This window comes from Arvicanthis niloticus, chromosome 2 (genome assembly GCF_011762505.2).
Source record: "Arvicanthis niloticus isolate mArvNil1 chromosome 2, mArvNil1.pat.X, whole genome shotgun sequence".
In the NCBI taxonomy this organism is placed as follows: Eukaryota; Metazoa; Chordata; class Mammalia; order Rodentia; family Muridae; genus Arvicanthis; species Arvicanthis niloticus.
In genome coordinates, this window is record NC_047659.1 from 60,068,829 (window position 1) to 60,090,641 (window position 21,813).

Consider the following 21,813-nt stretch of genomic DNA (forward strand, 5'->3'; position numbering starts at 1 on the left):
AACTCTCAACATATATTAAAGATATAGAGTATCAATTGGTTTCTAAACTGGATGTATTTGCTCTCATTTTTCTATCATTTTCCAGACAACATTTAGATTCCAAGCCCTAAGCATTTGGTTACATCACCAGTGATGGAAAACACCCTCCTGGTTTTGTCAGCCATGGTGGACTCTGACAAAGGTCCTTTGCTTTGTCACTTCCTTCACACACTGATGAGATGTGTAACTGGTGGTGAGGATGGGATTGCTTTGCTTTGCTTACACCAGAGTTGCTGCAATTCACTGACTGGAGCCGGAGCAGGCTGATTGCCTCCAACTCTCTCTTGAGTAATTTTTTCTCTCTGGGGAGTTTATTACTGGGGCCTAAGGGATTGACTCTCTTGAGAATATGAAATCTCAGAGGCTGCGGTGGCATTGGATAAACAATATTCTCTCGTGATTTTTGGATGAAGTGATTTAAACTTTTTAGAGATGTAGTACATTAGATGTTATTTCTAGAAAAGATAATTCTTTTTCATGCTATTTGTTCCTTGTTTTGAAACAAGGTTGAAGTTTATTAAGAAAAACTTTATACCCCTCCCCCTCCTGGCAATGGAAAAAGAGACACTTTGTTGGTGGTGCTGTTTCATATCAGTCAGGGGCAGAGCAGATGACAGAACTTTGTTCACCCTAGCTTGATGCCTGGCTTGGTGGCCAAAGCTGACTTATGCTTAGGACTCAAAAATTAAATCAAATCGAGTCAAGTCAAATCAAATCAGTCAAATTCAGTCGGCTGCAGCGCAGGAGGAGGAAGACAGACAGAGACCTGTGGACTTCCATGATACCCACAGACCTGACCTCCAGTGTACAGCACAGGCAGGTCATAGACACCCGCTGGTATTCATGCTCTACAGTACAGATGGAGGACATTGCCCAGGGGCCTGCCAGTCATGTGGCCAGCCTGTAGGGGGAGCCATCCAAATGTGCGAATATGTGGTAGTCAGATGGTAGAGAAAGAGAAGTGGAACAGCTTGAGTGTTACGAAGAAAGACGGAACTGGAAACTCAAGGGAGGAAAGGAACACGCTCTCACTTAGGGTCATGTCTGAGTCCATGGCTATGGAGTGGCAGGGGTCAGTGTCGATGTCTCTGGCTCATATTACCACTAGAGAACATGGGGATGCTTCTGTTTGGGGCAGCCTCTGGGAAGCACGTGGATGTCCAGGGGGCTGTGTATAACTGGCCTCATCCCTCACTAAATGTGACACTCTGGAGAGCTGGCCCCATCTCTCACACCTGGCAGCATTTGGAAGAGTAGGCCCTGTGCCTCACACAGGCAGCGCAGTAGAGGTGGTCCTGGCGGTGGGGCAGGAGAGCTGTCCCTGCCACTCATCTGCTTTTGGGTGGCAAAATCAGAGATGATATCACCCCCTTCGCCTCACCACCTTTGGCAGACAGCAAAGATGTTCACAGAATCATGAGTTTGGGAGAGCTAGCCCTGTCCCTTGCCAGCTGCAGCACTTGGGAGAACGAGCCCTGCATCTTGCCTGGACAACATTAACAGAGCTGACCCTTGGGACAGGGAGCAGTAGTGAGCCAGCCTCAAGGGCTAGAACGAGAAAGAGCTGTCCCTGCCACTATTCTGCGGTGTGGTCACATGGGTGCCAGGGTGATGCCCTCCCCCTCTTGCTCCTCTTACCACCACTGTTGGGAGGACTGGCCCTGAGGCCAGTAGAGTAGGTGAGCTTACCCTCTCCCTCGCCCAGTGGAACACTTGGAGCGCAGCTCCTGTACCTCACCTGGGCAGCACAGTATAGGTAGCCCTGATGGCAAAAGCATAGGTAAGCCATCCCTAAGAGGGTGAGAACAGGCGAGTTGTCTCAGTCCCTCACAGGCTGTGTAGCACTTGAAAGGCTGGGGTTAGAACCTTGACTGGACAGCACAGTGGAATTGCCTCTCTGGGGTGTGGGTGCAGATGAACTGGCCTTGAGGGCATGAGAACAAGAGAGGAACCTTACCTCCTTGCCTCCTGATGGCAGAAGCAGGTGGCCTAGCCAGGACAATCCTTGCCCTGGTTCTGGAGATAAGGGAGAGCAGTGAGCTCACCAGCTCAGTTACCACCCAGGCCTAGGTCCAGGGCTCTGAAGTGGCCCACCCCCAAATCATATCATCTATGAATGGTTGGAATGCTTAAAGGGTTAGCCCTGCTGGTCCAAAACTTCAGAATCTCCATGACACAAGGCAACAACAGGATAATTGGGAGGTCTCCATAAGGATCCAGTATGGACGGTGTCACAGAAGCAATAAATTCTTTTCCCATTAATTAATTAAATTTCCTTAAGGGTTACAGTACTCCTTAGATTACCTCATCTTGATTTAACTTTGGTAAGTGGTATCTGTTTAAAAATTTATCCATTTCATTTTTATTTTCCATTTTTCTGGAGTATAGGCTTTTGAATTTCCTTGGTGTCTGCTGTTATGTATTCCTTTTCATTTCTGATTTTGTTAATTTGGATACTGTTTCTCTGTCTTTTAGTTAGGTCGGCTAAGGGTTTATCCATCTTGTTGATTTTCTCAAAGAATTATTTCTTTTGTTGACTCTTTGTATTGTTGTCTTTTTTTCTAATTGATTATTTTCAGCCCTGAGTTTGATTATCTCTTCACATCTATTCCTGTTGGAGGAGTTTATTTCTTTGTGGTCTAGACCTTTTAGGTATAATTTTAAATTGTTAGTATGAGAACTCTCGAATTTTTTTCTTTTTTTCTTAGATATTTTCTTTATTTACATTTCAAGTGTTATCCCATTTCCTGGTTCCCTCCCCACCGAAATCCCCCTATTCCATCCTCCTCCCCCTGCTTCTCTGAGGGTGTTCCCCCACCCACCCACTCCCACTTCCTCATCCTGGCATTCACCTACACTGGGGCATTGAGCCTTTACAGGACCAAGGGCCTCTCCTCCCATTGATTTCCAACAAGGCCAACCTCTGCTATATATGCAGCTAGAGCCATGAGTTCCTTCATCTGTACTCTTTGGTTGCTGGTTTAGTCCCTGGGAGCTCGGGGTGGGGCATCTGGTTGGTTGATATTGTTGTCCTTCAATTTCTTTATGAAGGCACTTAGTGCTATGAACTTTACTCTTAGTACTGTTTTCATTGTGTCTCATGAGTTTGGGTATGTTGTGCCTTCATCTTCATTGGATTCTAGAACGTCTTTGATTTCTTTCTTTATTTCTTCTTATACTCAGTAGTCATTGATTTGAGAGTTCTTCAGTTTCCATGAGATTGTAGGCTTTACGTTGTTTCTATTGTTATTGATGTCCAGCTTTAATGTATGGTGATCTGATAAGATACAAGAGGTTATTTCTACTTTTAAAATATCTGTTGATGATTGCTTTGTGATCAAGTATATTGTCAATTTTGGAGAAGGTTCCATGAACTGCTGATAAGACCTTATAATCCTTTTTCATTGGGTGAAATGTTATGTACATATCTGTTAGACCCATTTGGTAGATAACATCTATTAGTTTTATTATTTCTCTGTTTAGTTTCTCTTATGATGACCTGTACCTTGGTGAGAGTGTAGTGTTGAAGCCTCCCACTATTGATATGGGGAGTTCAATGTGTGATTTAATCTTTAGTACTGTTTCTTTAACAAATGTGGATGCGCTTGCATTTGGGGCAGAGATGTTCAGAATTGAGAAGCCATTTTGTTGGATTTTTCTTTTGATGAGTTGAAATGTCTTTTTCTATTCTCTTTTGATTACTTTTGGTTAAAAGTCTATCTTATTAGATATTAGAATAGACACTCCAGCTTGTTTTTTTTGGGTGCATTTTCTTTGAAAACCTTTTTAGAACTCTTTAATCTGAGGTAATAGCTATATTTGTTGCTGAAGTGTGTTTCTTCTCATCCAGCATTCCCTCATCTAGCAGAATGATGGATTGTGTTTACATATGCAGTCTGTTAGCCTGTGTCTTTTTACTGGTGGATTGAGTTCATCGATGTTGTGATTTTTTTTTATATGACACCAAATTCAATATTTTTATTAGTGTAAGTATGATCACATCACTCCTTACAAACAAACTACTCTTCCCTTCTAAGGCCAAAGAAATCTTGGGAAAGAGCCCCTGTTCTTCATAGAACTCAATAGAAACACAACTCTTTATTGTGAGGTACAATGATAGGTTGTGTAAGGCAATCATGCTCCTTTCTGTGAATGATACTCAAAAATTGTCTTCAGATTTATTTTAGTTAAGCAACAGTTTCAATCTAATTTTAGCATTCTTTAGTAAAAGATACTTTTAAAAAACTAAATCCTCTAATACAATAAATCCTGATGGCAATTTTCACTTCCTGCACTCTTCCAACCCCCCCCCCCCCACTATTCCACTCTCTCTTTGTCTTCCATTGGAAAAGAGAAGGCCTCCAAGAGACAACAACTAAATCCAACAAAACAAAATATAATGCAATATGGCAAGGCAAGAGCCCTTACTCTGAAGCTGGACAATGCAGGAGGGAAAGAGTCTCATGAGCGGGCCAAAAAGTCAGAGACACATCTGCTTCCATAGTTAGCAGGCTCACAAAAGCATCAAGATAGTAGCCATAATACATACACAGAAGACCTGGTCCAGATCCTTACAGGCCCCATGTTTGCTGCTTCAATCTTTTTTTAAAAGATAGATATTTTCTTTACTTACATTTCAAATGTTATCCCATTTCTCTGTTTTCCCTCTGAAAACACCCTATCCCATCCTTCCTTCCCCTGCTTCTATGAAGGTGTTACCCCACCCATACCCACTTCCGATTCCCCATCTTGGCATTCCCCTACACCGGAGCATGGAGCCTTCATAGGATCAAGGGCCTTTTCTCCCACTGATGTCTGACAAGGCCATTGTCTGCTGCATATGTGGCTGGAGCCATGAGTCCCTCTATGTGTATTCTTTGGTTGGTGGTTTAGACCCTGGGAGCTCTGGGGGATCTGGTTGGTTCATATTGTTGTTCCTCCTATAGGATTACAAGCCTGTTCAGCTCCTTCAGTCCTTTCTCTAACTCCTCCATTGGGGACCCCATGCTCAGTCCAATGGTTGGCTGCAAGCATCCACCTCTATATTTGTTAGGTTCTAGCAGAGCTTCTCAGGTGACAGCTATATCAAGCTCCTGTCAGCAAGAAGTTCTTGGGATCCACAATAGTGTCTGAATTTGGTAACTGTATATGGGATAGATCCCTAGGTGGGGCAGTCTCTGTATGGCTTTTCCTTCAGTCTCTGCTCCGCACTTTTTCTCTGTGTCTCCTCCTGTGAGTATTTTGTTCCCCTTTCTAAGAAGGACCAAAGTATCCACGTTTTGGTCTTCCTTCTTCTTGAGCTTCATGTGGTCTGTAAATTGTATCTTGGTTATTCCAAGCTTTTGGGCTAATATCCACTTATCAGTGAGTGCATATCATGTGTGTTCTTTTGTGATTGGATTACCTCACTCAGGATATTTTCTAGTTCTATTCATTGGCCTAAGAATTTCATGAAGTCATTGTTTTAAATAGCTGAGTTGTATACCACTGTGTAAATGTACCACATTTTCTGCATCCTTTCCTCTGTTGAAGGACTTCTGGGTTCTTTCCAGCTTCTGGATATTATAAATAAGGCTGCTATGAAATTAGTAGAACATGTGTCCTTGTTACATATTGGAGCACATTTTGGGTATATGCCCAGGAGTGGTATGGCTGGGTCCTCAGGTAGTACTATGTCCAATACTCTGAGGATCCGTCAGACTGATTTCCGGAGTGGTTGTACCAGCTTGCAATCCCACCAACAATGGAGGAGTGTTCCTCTTTTTTCACATCCTCACCAGCATCTGCTATTACCTGCATTTCATCTTAGCCATTCTGACTGGTGTGAGGTGGAATCTCAGGGTGGTTTTGATTTGCATTTCCCTCATGACTAAGGATGTTGAACATTTCTTTAGGTGTTTCTCAGCCATTTGGTATTCCTCAGTTGAGAATTCTTTGTTTAGCTCTGTGCCCCACTTTAAATAGGGTTATTTGGTTCTCTGGAATCTAACTTCTTGAGTTCATTGTATATATTCAATATTAGCCCTCTAAAAGATGTAGGATTGGTAAAGATCTTTTTCCAATCTGTTGGCTGGTGTTTCATCCTATTGACTGTTTCCCTTGCTTTGCAATTTTATGAGGTACCATTTGTCAATTTTTGATCTTAGAGCATAAGCCATTGGTGTTCTGTTCAAGAAAATTTCCTCTGTGCTCATGTGTTCAAGGATCTTCCCCACATTCTTACCTATTAGTTTCAGTTTATGTGGTTTTATGTGGAGGTCGTTGGTCCATTTGGACTTGAGATTTGTACAAGGAAATAAGAATGGATCAATTTGCATGGTCTCCTACATGGTCAGTTGAACCAGCACCATTTGTTGAAAATGCTGTCTTTTTCCCACTAGATGGTTTTAGCTCCTTTGTCAAAAATCAAGTGACCATAGGTATTTGGATTCATTTCTGGGTCTTACATTCAGTTCCATTGCTCTACCTCTCTGACTCTGTACCAATACCATGCAGTTTTTTATTATTTTATTTATTTATTTAATCACTATTGCTCTGTATGTAATACAGCTTGAGGTCAGGGGTGATGATTCCCCTGGAAGTTCTTTTATTGTTGAGAATAGTTTTTGCTATCCTGGGTTTTTTGTTATTCTAGAAGAATTTGCAAATTGCTCCTTCTAACTCTGTAAAGAATTGAGTTGGAACTTTGATGGGGATTGCATTGAATCTGTAGATTGCTTTTGACAAGATGGGCATTTTTGCTATGTTAATCCTGCCAATCGACAGGCATAGGAGATCTTTCCATCTTCTGAGATCTTTGATTTCTTTCTTCAGAAAGTTGAAGTTTTTATCATACAGATCTTTCATTTGCTTGGTTAGATTCACATCAAGGTATTTTATTTTATTTGTGGCTATTGTGAAGGGTGTCATTTCCCTAATTTCTTTCTCAGCCTGTTTATCCTTTGAGTAGAGGAAGGCCACTGATTTGTTTGAGTTAATTTTATATCTAGCCACTTTGCTGAAGTTGTTTATCAGGGTTAGTAATTCTCTGGTGGAAGTTTTAGGGCCACTTAAGTATACTATCATATCATCTGCAAATAGTGATATTTTGACTTCTTCCTTTCCAATTTGTATTCTTTTGACATCCTTTTGTTGTCTAATTGCTCTGGCTAGGACTTCCAGTACTATATTGAATAGTCAGGGAAAGAGTGAGCAGCCTTGTCTAGTCCCTGATTTTAGTGGGATTGCTTCAATTTCTCTCCATTTATTTTGATGTTGGCTACTGGTTTGCTGTATATTGCTTTTTACTATGTTTAGGTATGGGCCTTGAATTCCTAATCTTTCCAAGCCTTCATCATGAAGGGGTGTTGGATTTTGTAAAATGTGTTCTCTGCATCTACTGAAATGATGTGGTATTTTTCCTTTGAGTTTGTTTATATAGTGGATTATGTTGATGAATTTCCCTATATTGAACCATTCCTGCATTCCTGGGATGAAGCCTGCTTGATCATGATGGGTGATTGTTTTGGTGTGTTCTTAGATTCGGTTTGCTAGAATTTTACTAAGTATTTTTACATCGATATTTATAAGAGAGATTGGTTTGAAGTTCTCTTTCTTTGTTGGGTCTTTGTGTGGTTTAGGTGTAAGAGTAATTGTGGATTCATAGAACCAATTAGGTAGTGTACTTTCTGTTTCTATTTTTGTGAAATAGTTTGAAGAGTGTTGGTATTAGGTCTTCTTTGAAGATCTGATCGAATTCTGCCTAAACCCATATGATCCTGGGCCTTTTCTTTTTTCTTTCTTTCTTTCTTTTTGTTGTTGTTGGGAGACTATTATTAATGACTGCTTCTAGTTCTTCAGGGGTTATGGACTGTTTAGATGGTTGATCTGATCCCAATTTAACTTTGGTACCTGGTATCTGTCTAGAAAACTGTCCATTTTTTTTTTTGTTGTTGTTGTTGAATATAGGATTTGGTAGTAGAATCTGATGTTTTTTGGATTTCTTTGGTTTCTGTTGTTATGTTTCCCTTTTTATATTTGATTTTGTTAATTTGGATACTGTCTCTGTGTCCTCTGATTAGTCTGGCTAAGGGTTAATCTATCTTTTTGATTTTCTCAAAGAACCAGCTCCTTTTTAAAATTTTAATTCTTTATATAGTTCTCTTTGTTTCTACTTGGTTGATTTCAGCCCTGAGTTTGATTATTTCCTGCTGTCTACTCCACTTGGATGTATTTACTTCTTTTTGTTCTAGAGCTTTCAGATGTGCTGTCAAGGTGCCAGTGTATGATCTCTCCAGTTTCTTTTTGGAGGCACTCAGAGCTATGAGTTTTCCTCTTAGCACTTCTTTCATTGTGTCCCGTAAGTTTGGGTATGTTGTGCCTTCATTTTTATTGATTTCTAAGAAGTCTTTAATTTCTTTCTGTATTTCTTGATGGACTAAGTTATCACTGAGTAAACATTATTTAGCTTCCATGTTTATGTGGGCTTTCTATTGTTTTTGTTGTTATTGAAGCCAGCCTTAATCCATGGTGATCTGATAGGATGCATGGGATTATTTCAATCTTCTTGTATCTGTTGAGGTCTGTTTTATCACTGATTAATTATATGGTCAGTTTTGCAGAAGGTACCATGCAGTACTAAGAATTTATATTCTTTTGTTTTACTATGAAATGTTCTATAGATATCTGTTAAATCCATTTGGTTCATAACTTCTGTTAATTTCACTGTGTCTCTGTTTAGTTTCTGTTTCCATGATCTGTTCATTGCTGAGAGTGGGGTGTTGAAATCCCCCACTATTATTGTGTGAGGTGCAATGTATGCTTTGAGCTTTAGTAAATTTTCTTTTATGTATGTGGGTGCCCTTGCATTTGGGGCATAGGTGTTCAGAATTGAGAGTTCATCTTGGTAAATTTTTCCTTTGATGACTATGAAATGCCCTTCCTTATTTTTTTTGATAACTTTTGGTTAAAAGTCAATTTTATTCGATATTTGAATAGCTACTGTAGCTTGTTTCTTGCAACCATTTGCTTGGAAAAAATTTTTTCAGCCTTTTACTCTGAGGTATTGTCTGTCTTTTTCACTGAGGTGTGTTTCTTATATGCAGTAAAATCTTGTGTCCTGTTCATGTTTCCAGTCTGTTAGTCTATCTATGTATTTTTATTGGGGTATTGAGTTCATTGATATTAAGAGATATTAAGGAAAAGTGATTATTGCTTCCTGTTATTTTTGTTGTTAGAGGTGGAATTATGTTTGTGTGGCTATCTTCGTTTTGGTTTGTTAAAATATTTTTTTTTTTTTTTTTTTTTTTTTGCTTTTTCTAGGGTATAGTTTCTGTCCTTGTGTTGGAGTTTTCCATTTATTATCCTTTGTAGGGCTGGATTTGTGGAGAGATGTTGTGTAAATTTGGTTTTGTCATAAAATATCTTGGTTTCTTCATCTATGGTAATTGAGAGTTTTGCTGGTCATAGTTGCCTGGGCTGGCATTTGTGTTCTCTTAAGTTCGCTATGACATCTGCCCTGGATCTTCTGGCTTTTATGGTCTCTGGTGAGAAGTCTATTGTAATTCTGATAGGTGTGCCTTTATATGTTACTTGACCTTTTTTCCTTACTGCTTTTTAATATTTTTTCTTTGTTTTGTGCATTTAGTGTTTTAATTATTATGTGACAGGAGGAATTTTTTTTCTGGTCCAATCTATTTGGTGTTCTGTAGGCTTCTTGTATGTTCATGCACATCTCTTTCTTTAGGTTAGGGAAGTTTTCTTCTATAATTTGTTGAAGATATTTACTGGCCCTTTAAGTTGGGAATCTTTGCTGTCCTCTATACCTATTATCCTTAGGTTTGGTCTTCTCATTTAGTCCTGGATTTCCTGGATGTTTTGGGTTAGGCGCAATTTGCATGTTGCATTTTCTTTGACAATTGTGTTAATGTTTTCAATGGTATCTTCTGCACCTGAGATTCTCTCTTCTATCTCTTGTATTCTGTTGGCGTTGCTTGCATCTATGACTCCTGATCTCTTTCCTAGGTTTTCTGTCTCCAGTGTTGTCTCCATTTGTGATTTCTTTATAGTTTCTATTTCCATTTTTAGATCCTGAATGTTTTTGTTCAATTTCTTTACCTGTTTGTGTTTTCCTGTAATTCTTTAAAGGATTTCTTTGTTTCCTTTTTAAGTTCTTCTACCTTATTACCTGTGTTCTCCTGTAGAAAAATACATACACATAAAAATGTATAGTGCTCTACCATCATCATGAGATTTGATTTTAAATCTGAATCTTGCTTTTCCGGTGTGTTAGGGGTATTCAGGACTTGCTGTGGTGGTAGAACTGGTTTCTAATGATGCCAAGTAGCCTTGGTTTCTGTTGGTAAGGTTCTTGCACTTGCCTCATACCATCTGTTTATCTCTGGCATTAGTTGGTTTTGCTGTCTCTGCCTGGAGCTTGTCCCTCCTTTGGGCCTGTAAGCTTGTGATCTCAGGTGTTTCAGCACTCCTGGCTAGACCAGCTCCCTCCTGGGCAGGGTTTGGGTGAGGAGGGCTGTTAGCTCTGGGGTTCAGATGGAGACCAAAAAGATCTTGTCCCCAGCTGCTCCACCGATCCTGTGCCCTGTGCACTTGTGACCTGTCCTGCTTTGGACAGTTATTGGATCTCACCTCTGAGCTTATGAGTGAGAGCCCTCCTGGGAGACCAGCTCTCTCCTGGCAGGATTTGTGTGAGGAGAGTTGTGGAACAGCCTTAGGTCCTGGGTGCAGATTGATGTTGAGTAATATTAATGACCAATGATTATTAGTTCCTGTTTTTTTATATTGGTGGTGAGAGAGAAAGAGAAAGAAAAAGAGAGGGAGAGTCTGTGTGTGTTTGATTCTCTGATTCTGATTTTGCTGTTAGATGATTAATTTTTTGTGGTTAGGGTCTGCAAGACATCTGCCCAGTATCTTCAGGCTCCTAGAGTCTCTGTTGAGAAGTCAGGTGTAATTCTGATAGGTCTGCATGTATAGGTTACTGGGCTTTTTTACCTTGTGGCTTTTAATATTATTTCTTTGTTCTTTACATTTAGTGTTTGATTATTATGTGTTGGGAGGATTTTCTTTTCTGGTCCAATCTATTTGGTGTTCTGTAAGCTTCTTGTGCCTTTATAGATATCTGTTTCTTTAGGTTAGGGAAGTTTTCTTCTATGATTTTGTTTAGCTTATTTTCTGGGCTTTTGAGCTGGTAATCTTCTTCTATTCCAATTATTCTTAGGTTTGGTCTTTTCATAGAGCCCCAAATTTCCTGGATGTTTTGTGTTAGAAACTTTTTAGATTGGGCATTTTTTTGACCAATATATCAATTTCTTCTATCAGATCTTCTATGTCTGAGATTCTGTCTTTAATCTCTTTTATTCTGTTGGTAATGCCTGTAGTTCCTGTTCTCTTTCCTAGTTTTTCTATCTACAGTATTGTCTCTGATTATGCTTTCTTTACTGCTTCTATTTTCCTTTTGAGGTTTTGTACAGTTTTATTTATTTCCTTCACCTGATTGTATTTTTCTGTATTTCTTTGAGGTATTTATTTGAGAGTGAGCTGGAGGGATCAAGGACACCACAAGAAGACCTACAAAGTCAACTAATCTGGGTCCATGGGGGTGCAGGGAGACTGAACCACTAACCAAAGAGCATGTTGTGGCTGGTCCTAGGCCCCTACACAGTTGTAGCAGATGTGTAGCTTGAACTTCATGTGGGTCCCCTTACAATTGGAATTGGGGCTGTCTCTGTTTCCTGCCACTGGATCCCCTTCCCTAACTGGACTACCTTGTTAGGCTTTAGTGGGAGAGGATGTGCTTAGGCCTCCTGCAACTTGATGTCCCAGGGTGGGGTGGTACTCAAAGGGGGGGGAATTTCATTTCTCTGAGGAAAAGGGAATTGTATAATGAAGGGAGGAATAATTTGTAAGGGTGGAACTGGGAGGAAAGAAGAGATTTGGGGTGGTGCTGCAATCAGGATGTAAAATAAATAAATAAATAAATAAATAAATAAATAAATAAGAAAGTGGAGTTATTGGGTATATATAAGGTTTTTTTAACACCAAGACCCTAATGAATGAGGACTATGTCCTTACAAATTACATTAAAAAAGCTCTATTCCCCTCTCTTCCGTTCCTTTGCTGGTAAAGCTACCATGGGAAGTTTTCAGTCTGCATCTCAGAAGTGAACCCCTGCCAGAACCTAATCAAGTTGATGTCCTAATTTCAGGCTTTTACTCTCCAGATCTCTGAGGAACAAATTTCTGTTGCTTAGAAACAACCTAGGCTATAGTGGCTTGTTATAGCAGCCCAGACTCTCTGAGACTGAAATTTTTACACAGAGCGAGGGGCATCTGTTTCAAGTGTTTAAAAATAGGAAAGCAGCTTTGGATGTGGGTAGTGAATAGATGCTGGATGAATTTTGAAGTGCTGCTTGAAAAAGTAAAATGATTCACACCAGGACACACACACACACACACACACACACACACACACACACACACACCCACAGAGAGAGAGAGAGAGAGAGAGAGAGAGAGAGAGAGAGAGAGAGAGAGAGAGAGAGATTTTATTTATTCTTGGAGCTTAAGAAACCATGTATTGGCAGAAAAATGATGGCTATGATGTTCATGAAGAAGTGTCTCAATGTGAGTTTGAAAGGGAAAGTTTTACCCCCTAAAGTATTTAGAAGGCAGTATATGAGGCCAAAGGAGATTATTACCCAGACTTAGAATACCAGAACTCACTTCCCTGATTCAATACTTTCTTTGGATCCATTACCCATTTCTTATTTATATTTTTACTATTCTAGAGATGGGATTATGGTATGAATGTCACACTTACCACTGCATACATGCATGTGCTTGTGCATGTGTGTGCTTGTGTGTATTTATATTTTAGCTCTTGTGTAAATCAACAACTTTATTAGTGTTGCTAATAAGAATATGAGTGAGAGATTATTAACAAAAGCAGGACTACTCAAAGGCATCTGTGTCACCACAACATTCTGGGTGTTTCTTCTGAGCAGCTTGGATGGTTCAAGAGCCTACCTCAGACAGTTCTGCCTTTTCTACTTTACCCAGAAATTGTTATTTTGAAAGCATACAATGAGCAGTTTCTTAGATTAATAGTTGAAAAAGTTTTTTTTAAAGAAAAAATAATTTCTTGAAACGTACTTGGATGCCCCAGGGTGGAGTGGTACCCAAAGAGTGGTGGTGGGTGGAGGGCTTCAGCTTTTCAAGTGAGTACTGGAATTAAGAGTCATGTTATTTTGCTTACAAATCAAGGACTTTATTGAATGAGCACTCATGTCCTCCTTTTCAATTCTGAATGAAGACTTGAACATTTATAGTAATATTCAAGAACTGTTGTTGGAACCCATAAATCATGATCTCCCATCATGAGTCTGTTGTAGGTGAGGTCTAGGTACTACATAGTCCATCTCAATGGACATATTCAACTCATCTGTGTGCATGCTTTGTTTATTGATTTTGAAACAGCTATGAAAAGGGGATGAAAAGATGGCTTAACATTTTTGAAACACTGGTTTCTCTTCCAGAGAACCTGTTTTTTCATCTTCAGCACTGAAATGATAGTTCGTAACCACCCACAGTGCTAGTTCCAGGGGATCTGAAGCTTTCTTTTGGCAATTATAGACAATAGACATGCCAGTGGTGCACAGATACACATTAAGACAAAACTACTCTTGCACATAAAATTTGAAAAACTAGATTAATGCACAACTAATAAATTCTCGAAAAGAAATAAACATAGAGTATAAAAATGAATATTTTGTCTTAACAAACATTAAATGGCTAGGATTTTGTATATTTGTTTATGGCATATAGTTTCATCAAGGTATCTCCTGAAAAACAATTTACTTTGAGTGACAATCTACTGTTTTGCAGTGGGGTTTTTCTACATATGGTCAGATCACTGATGTGAGGTACAATAAGGTACTACAGATTTTCTGCTAATGGTTGATTTTTGACTAAAGGGCTCTTTGGTTCCACTGGAATTCTCATTGAGTTTCTGTACTTTATAGTGACTTATCTAAATAAAAGAGATTCATATACCTTTTAAAGTGGATATTTACTAGGAAGTTTTTAGATGACTGCAGTTAAAAATTATCTCCGTTGGAGAAAAATAAGACACCAGTAGTTCCTTTCCCAAAGATGGGGATAATTAAGTTAAGAGGATGATCAATAACATAAATTAGTACTTTCAAGTATTTCAAGTATTACAAGGAAAGTAATAAATGTGTAAATACAGAGCAGAGATGATGGTTTGGAAAAAAGAGATGTTTTATAGATAAGAATGTTTTATTAACATTAAGATTGTTTGCAATAATTTGAACAGAACTGGCAATGGAAATGATTGTAGATAATTTAGAGAACTGTTTAAAGAAGGAGTATATAATAATCATTAATTTTGATAATGACAGTGCACAAATAGGCATTTTCTATGTACTTAAATACATTTGAAATAAGATTTTTTTCTGACATACATTTACTCCTATGTAGTTGAATAATCTCTGTGAATATTTCTCATCAGAAGTGTGAGATGTTTTCAAATATTCTAGGGATGAAAGAGTCTCTGGACATGATTTTGAAGATCAGTGTGCTACAGTGATAGTTTGTGGACATTCTAGATGGATAGTAGTCTACTGAGTAATAAATATGTTGTACTGAATTTTAATAATTTAAATCCAATTTAAGGAACTTTTTCCCTGTGGCTTTTATAGCATCCTTGACCTCTTTATTTCTTAAGCTATAGATCAGAGGGTTCAGCATGGGAATCACAATGCCATAAAACACAGAGGCCACTTTCATATTCTCCTCAGAATTGTCTGAATGAGGCTGTAAGTACATGTAAGCAAGGGTTCCATAGAAAATGGTGACTGCTGTCAGGTGGGAGGCACATGTGGAGAAGGTTTTTTTTCTCCCTGCAGTGGAGGACATCTTTAGGATGGCAGCCATGATGTATATGTAGGATAAGATAACAACCATCACAGTGAATGTCAGGTTAAATCCAACAAAAATCAAAATTAGCATAAAATTAGTGTCATTGTTGTAGCATGAAAGAGTGACAATTGGAGGAATGTCGCAGAAAAAGTGATTGATTTTTGACTTACAGAAGGACAGTGAAAATGTAAATCCTGTGTGTACTGAAGAATTTATTGATCCCATGAGATAAGAAATAGCTACCAACTGAATACAAACTTGTCTAGACATGATTATAGGGTAGCGAAGGGGCTTACAGATTGCCACATACCGGTCCACTGCCATAACAGCGAGCAGATAACAGTCACTGGTTGCGAATATAGCATAAATAAATAATTGTATTACACATCCCTTAAAAGTTATTGATTTATCTTCTACCATGAAGTTCTGCAACATCTTGGGAGTGATGGCAGATGTGTAACAGATATCAACAAAAGCCAAATGTTGTAAGAAGAAGTACATGGGAGTCTGAAGTCTGGAATCAGTGTTGATGAGGAGGATCATCCCAGTGTTACCCACCATTGATGTCACATAGATAACAAGAAACACAATGAAGAGGACATATTGAATATCTCTCTGGACTCCAAATCCCAGTAGATAGAAGCCAGTGACTTCAGTGCCATTGTCTTGTGTCATAGCTCCCAAGTGTCTATAGGTGATCAAGAAAAGGAGCAAAATAAGAAAGAATCGTTCATCGGTTTTAAGAAAATTCTTATTTTTCACTTCATTCTTTACTTTGATATTTACATAAAGACTTATAAATAGGTTTGTTGCTTTGCATGTGTATTTTAGTAATAGATTGATTTAAAAGTACAGAACACTTCATGGAAAGGTCAACTTTGAATATTCAACTATAAGAAACACAAATCTCATACTTTTCTACTTTATTACGCAGGTGTTTGTATTTGTGTGTGGCAATACACAAATACAATTTTGACTGTCTCAAGAAGCCTGTACATTTTTTACACATTTATTTTTTATTAGTTTATTAATTGTGCTTCAAACTCTTGAAATTAGCAGAAAAGCCTTTTTTTGAGCCATCTATAAGGTGTACACAATTTTGGTAGCTTCAAGATGTTTTTGTACAACTTAGGTGATGACCTAACACTATAAGTTTGTGAAATGTTTCCAGAGGTGAGCTCTGGGGAACACTGAGTTTAAAGTAGTTCTCCTTCCAGCTGTGCTCTTCTTACATAGTAGTTGATGTGAGTGAGAATTCTTTTGGTTTATATCATTGAATTTTAGGGATTTTCTTTTTTATAAGTGGTTTATTTCTTAAAGATTTTAAAAGTTATTTTTAGTGTGTGTGTGTGTATGTGTGACAGAGAGAGAGAGAGAGAGAGAGAGAGAGAGAGAGAGAGAGAGAGAGAGAGAGCATATGTGGTACATGTATGTCCACGGAAGTCACAGAAGTGTTTCAGACCCTGGAGTTTGAGTTATACGCACTTGGCAATTCACAATCTGTATATTGGAAACCACACTTGTGTTCTCTGGAAGAGCAGCAAGTGCTTTTAACCATCGAGCCATCTTTCTTGTCCCTGTCAGTCTTATTTTAAGGGGGGGTGTTATTTCAATGAAGTGAACAATAAAAGTTTTTGAATTAAAAATCATAAATATATGGTTTTGTAACAACAGTACACATTTGTACCTCAAGAGATAGAATCAGCATTGTTGAGTACTGATTTATTAGCATCAAGAAGTTCAAATCCTAAGCCAGCAATAAAGAAAGCTTATAATCAACTACATTTATTTTGTAGAATTCCTAAAATGTTCAAGGATTGATATTGATAGATCTTCCTGGAGGGGACATACAGGAGTATTAAAACTATGAGCATTGATTCAGGGCCCTCTGAAACGCAGATCACCAGTTACATAAGTTTACCATGGGCAACAGGGCTTCTGTGACTTACAGTGTAAATATTCTACACAGGTCACCAGATAACCCAAAGCCTGAAGACAGAAATAAACACTACGGGAAAAAGCAGGAAATAGGATTAAAAAGCATTATCTTCTGACTCAAATAGCTCGGCAAACCATCAACACTTTCCACAGATAATAAACAGTAATATAGCTACTGGAGGATATATGCTTGTGTTGAAATCGTCACTGAAGAATATATACTAGTGTTGAACACTAGGTATTGGTTTCATTCTGTAGCATACTCAACAGAGTTGAATTTTGTTCATATAATAATAATTTATATAAATTGACTTTTATACCTGTAAAATATTATCTAATTTATGTAATCAAATGATTATATATTCAACCATATATTTATGTATTTATATTTCTACAATATAATAAATATATTTAAAATATAAAATATTATATGTAGAATAGTTATATTTATAACATATGGCATAATATATAAACATTTATAATAATTATATTTACATATACAATATAATTATATAATTAAGGATGTTCCTTTTAAATGAACAAATTATACTCTTAAGTACACACACACACACACACACACACACATAGGCACACACACAAAATACATGAAGTGTAACTGAAATATGTTCCTGGAGAATACACCAAAATTAAGGGGGAAGTAAATATTATGTAGAAGGATTATTTTTGACTTATCCTGGGTGACTTATTACTTAATGCCAGATATAGATAGCATGAAAAGAAACTACTACTCTTCAAATCTCACATCAATATGAAAGCAAGATATTTTAAAAAACAAAATATTGAAAGTTTAATTTGGGCACACACAGAGAATTGCATACACAATCAAGTGGGATTTTGTCCATGATTGCTCTAATTTCAGATGTGGAAACCAATCAGTGTAATCAAATATATTCATAGCAGAAAGAAGAAAAATAATCAAATAAATTTATGGATAAAGACATTTGGAAAAATTCAACACTTCACTATTATACCAAAAACCTCCTAACATTAGTTCTTTCTTAATGAAAAAAATTCTACAGGAGTTATCACTGATGATTAGAGACTAAATGCTGTAGTGATTGAGAGTTTTGCTGGGTATAGTAGTCTGGGCTGGCATTTGGAACTAGAAAATATCATCCTGGGTGAGGCAACCCAGTCACAAAAGAACATACATGGTATGCACTCACTGATAATTGGATATTAGCCCAAAATCTTGCAATACCCAAGATATAACTCACAGACCACATGAAGCTCATGAACAAGGAAGACCAAAGTGTGGGTGCTTCAGTCCTTCTTAGAAGGAGTAACAAAATACTCATTGGAGCAAATATGGAGACAAAGTATGGGACAGAAACTGAAGAAGGGGCTGTCTGGAGACTACTCCACCTGGATATCCATCCCATGTGCAGTCACCAAAGGTAGACACTGATGTGGATGCCAGAAAGTGCAGGCTGACAGGAGCCTGATATAGCTGTCTCATTAGAGGTCTTCCAGAGCCTGACATATACAGAGGTGGATGCTCACAGCTAACTATTGAACTGATCATGTGGTTCCCAATGGAGAAGTTAGAGAGAAGACTGAAGGAGCTGGAGGGGTATGTGGTCCCATGAGGAGAGCAATAATACCAACCAACCAGAGCTCCCAGGGTCTAAACCACCAGCCTGGAAGCACATAGGGAGGGACACATGGCTTCAGCTGTATGTGTAGGCGAGGATGGCCTTGTCAGGCATATGTGGGAGAGGAGGTCCTTGTTCTCTTGGAGGCTGGATGCCCCAGTGTGGGGAATTTGAGGGCGGGGAGGTGGGAGTGAGTGAGTAGATGGGGGCACATCCTCATAGAAGCAGGAGGAGGGGTGATGGGCTAGGGGGTTTCTGGGTGGGAAGGAAATGAGGAAAGGCGATAACATCTGAAATGTAAATAAAATATCCAATAAAAATTAATTTTAAAAAGTTTGGGTAACACAAACTAGACTTAATGAGTTTTACAAGGTGTATGTGTGTGTGGGCAAGGTTAGTAAGAAAAGAGGGGTGGATTTGGGGGAGTTGAGTGAGGGGTAAAATGTTAAAAATATTTTGCATGAAATTCTCAGCAAATGATTACAAAATTAAGAAAAAAATGCATGTAGCACTGCACTCGCTTTCAGGACTTTTTTTTTTAAATGCTACTATGCTAATGAACAATATTGGAGGGACAGGCACACAATGAAAGCACATTATGACTCCCAAGAGTAAACTGAACTCAGGTGCATCCATTAGTTTTTGATTAAGATGAAAAATCATTGAAAAATGATACTGCTAGATTATTTGACTATCATTAGGGCGGTGATATATGCTCAATTCAAACAACATACTAAATAAAAATAACTCAAAATATACAATATGTTTAAATCCACAAATACTGTCATGAAACATTATAAAAGCAGGGAAAGTTTTGTGTCCTGCAGTTAGTGAAGAATTCTTTACCATGATGTGTAAAGTAAAATAAATAAATGAAAATAAACAAATACATTGAAATCTCAAAAAATGTAAAGTTTTACTATGTTAAAAACTCGTCTGAGAAAATGAAAGCCTTAATGCAGAGTTGATGAAAAAGGTTTTATAGTAAAACCAAATAAACAAATATCACACAGAGAGTAAAAGAAAAGCCAAATTAGAAAATTTGAAAAATATATGAAAGGACTATTTCACCAGAAGAATATATGTATGAATACATGAAAGCACTGAGGCTTTATTAAACATTAAGAAGATAGGAATTATCAACATGATGGGATATTATCATATCAACCACGAAGAGCCATGGCTGCTCAGCCATCATCACTGCTAACATAGAAACAGTGCCAAAACTAAAGCTGGCAAAGACTTGAAGCTGTGGGTCTTTTATAGATTGCTGTGGGCATGAAAATGTCATAACTATTCTACAAAAATAACTTGGAAGTATTTAAGAAATCCAAACATACCGTCCAGTCCCTGTACTCGGAGACAATTTTGCTTACACAAAACTTATGCTTATGTTAAAATGTGCAAAAAGTTTAAAAAAAAAGCTTCATTGGCAATAATTTAAAAGTGTCAACAGCTAAAATGTTCTTTAGCAAACTGTTGGTTAAACAAATCTCATTATGTTACACTGTGAAACAGCACTTAGAATCAGAGAGAAAGAAACATGGACAATTGGTGAATCTCCATGGCATTATCTAATTTGCAAAGGTTATGGTGTATGATTTAACTTATAATGTTATCAAGATGGCAAGAGTTTAAGACAAAGATGTGACTAGTGATTGACTTGAGTTAGAACTAGTAGGTAGTTGGGGTGGTATGTTTATAAGTGGCAAATGTGAGAGATCTTTGTCGGATATTTGATATCTTGGCTAACATTAAGGTTATGGAAATCGATCTAAAGAAGTGAGAAAAATGCCATATAAACATATGGACACTGTACCAATATCAAAGCTCTGGGTTATTATGTAGGATGAAACCATTGAGGGAGAATCAGCCAAAGGCATGGGTGGAATTTTCTGAATTGTCTTTAAAATCTGTGAATCCACGAGCCTTTAAAAACCTGAAGAGAGTTAGTAGAAAAGCATAGAGCCAGCTGTGCAGTAATGCAAGCATCAAACATGCAAATTTATGAAAACTTCACAGCAAAGGACAGACACTGAGTGAGCTCACCCAAATGGCTGGGACAACATATGCCAAACAGTGATTAATTGACTCAATTATGTTTTCTTTACCTTCTTTCCCAGGAAGTACTCAGCCAGATGAAAACAAACCCTTTCGCCCATGATGGAGTGCATCCTCTGGGCTTTGGTGAGACACACTGGGACTCTGTCTTTGTTCCATTGCTTCCTGTTCACACTGCAGTGATCACAGCTGGTGTACAAAAAAATGACATTTTTTTTTGTTCTTTTACTTACAGTGGCGTTGCTTTCAGATTTTCTCTCTGCAGTTGGTTGAGGTGATTGTCAACTAAAGCTTCTATGTTTCTTCCTCATCAGGGAGTTTATACCTGAGGCCTATATACTCTCTTGCCAATCTGAGGTCTCCAGGGCTTACTAGGAATTGGATAAACAATAATCATTAGTGATTATAAAAATTAGCACATTTTAATCACTATAAATGATTTTATGATAATTTTATATAAACATATAGTATATTTTGATTATTGATTATGTTTGTTTTTTATTAACCTCTCTTGTCTGTCCCCTTCCACTCCTTGTGTTCCTCTTTATTTTTTTTACAGCTAGTAATTTTAGATTTGTTTATTCATGTGTTTGCATGATTGTATACTTGTGTGTGTATGTGTGTGTATGTGCATGTGTGAAGTTGCATGTACCTGTGAGTGAGTAGAGGACAAGATGGGGTATCAGATCCCTTACAGCTGGAGACACAGGTGATATAGGATTCCCACCTTGTTATGAAAGTGCAAGGATTTGAACTTTTCTTCTTATGAGCAAGGGTACCTAACTGCTGAATCATCTTTATAGGCCTCTTTTGCCCCTAGCTAGTCATTTTGACTAGTGAATTTTTTTTCTGTATAAGGCCTTTTATTTAATGATACTTTATTTCTAGAGAGGACAATTCTTTCTCAAGCTTGTCTTTAACAACAGCTTATTATCTATTGTTAAGAATCAGGTTTAGTATCCTTTCATATTGTTCAAGGATCTATATTTAGGAAGATATCAGTGTAGAGATAAAATATTTGTGAATGTAATCAGTGAAAAGAGATCAATATCTAATCTAAATGTCTCCATTTGGTCCCCGGTGTGATAAGAAGGGAACATGCTTTGTAATATCACATTGACTACTTATATTTATTTTTAAAATTACATTTGTTCTTCTTTAATTTTACCCTTAAAAAATTCTGTTTTTTTTAATTTAGCTCCAGGGAAAGACATTTTTCCACC

The 21,813-nt window shown here is 37.8% G+C and overlaps 1 protein-coding gene and 1 non-coding gene across 2 annotated transcripts; one reads left to right on the forward strand and one right to left on the reverse strand.

Annotated features, from left to right (window-relative positions):
- Positions 1-580: 580 nt before the first annotated feature.
- Positions 581-723, forward strand: LOC117704765 (small nucleolar RNA SNORA48). The gene has a single exon (XR_004606297.1). It is a non-coding gene; the product is annotated as a small nucleolar RNA SNORA48 (small nucleolar RNA).
- A 12,607-nt stretch (positions 724-13,330) lies between these two features.
- On the reverse strand, positions 13,331-20,933 carry LOC117704429 (olfactory receptor 5AK3-like). The gene is made up of 2 exons (XM_076928239.1): positions 20,824-20,933; positions 13,331-15,663 (listed from the first exon to the last, which is right to left on the reverse strand). Exon 2 carries the CDS (start codon positions 15,648-15,650, stop codon positions 14,706-14,708), a length of 945 nt encoding a protein of 314 aa, XP_076784354.1. The 5' UTR covers positions 15,651-15,663; positions 20,824-20,933; the 3' UTR covers positions 13,331-14,705.
- Positions 20,934-21,813: the final 880 nt, after the last annotated feature.

What these genes read in the sequence shown, in the direction of transcription:
- LOC117704429 (XM_076928239.1), bottom strand. Translation starts at nt 15,650, where the DNA reads ATGACACAAGACAATGGCACTGAAGTCACTGGCTTCTATCTACTGGGA.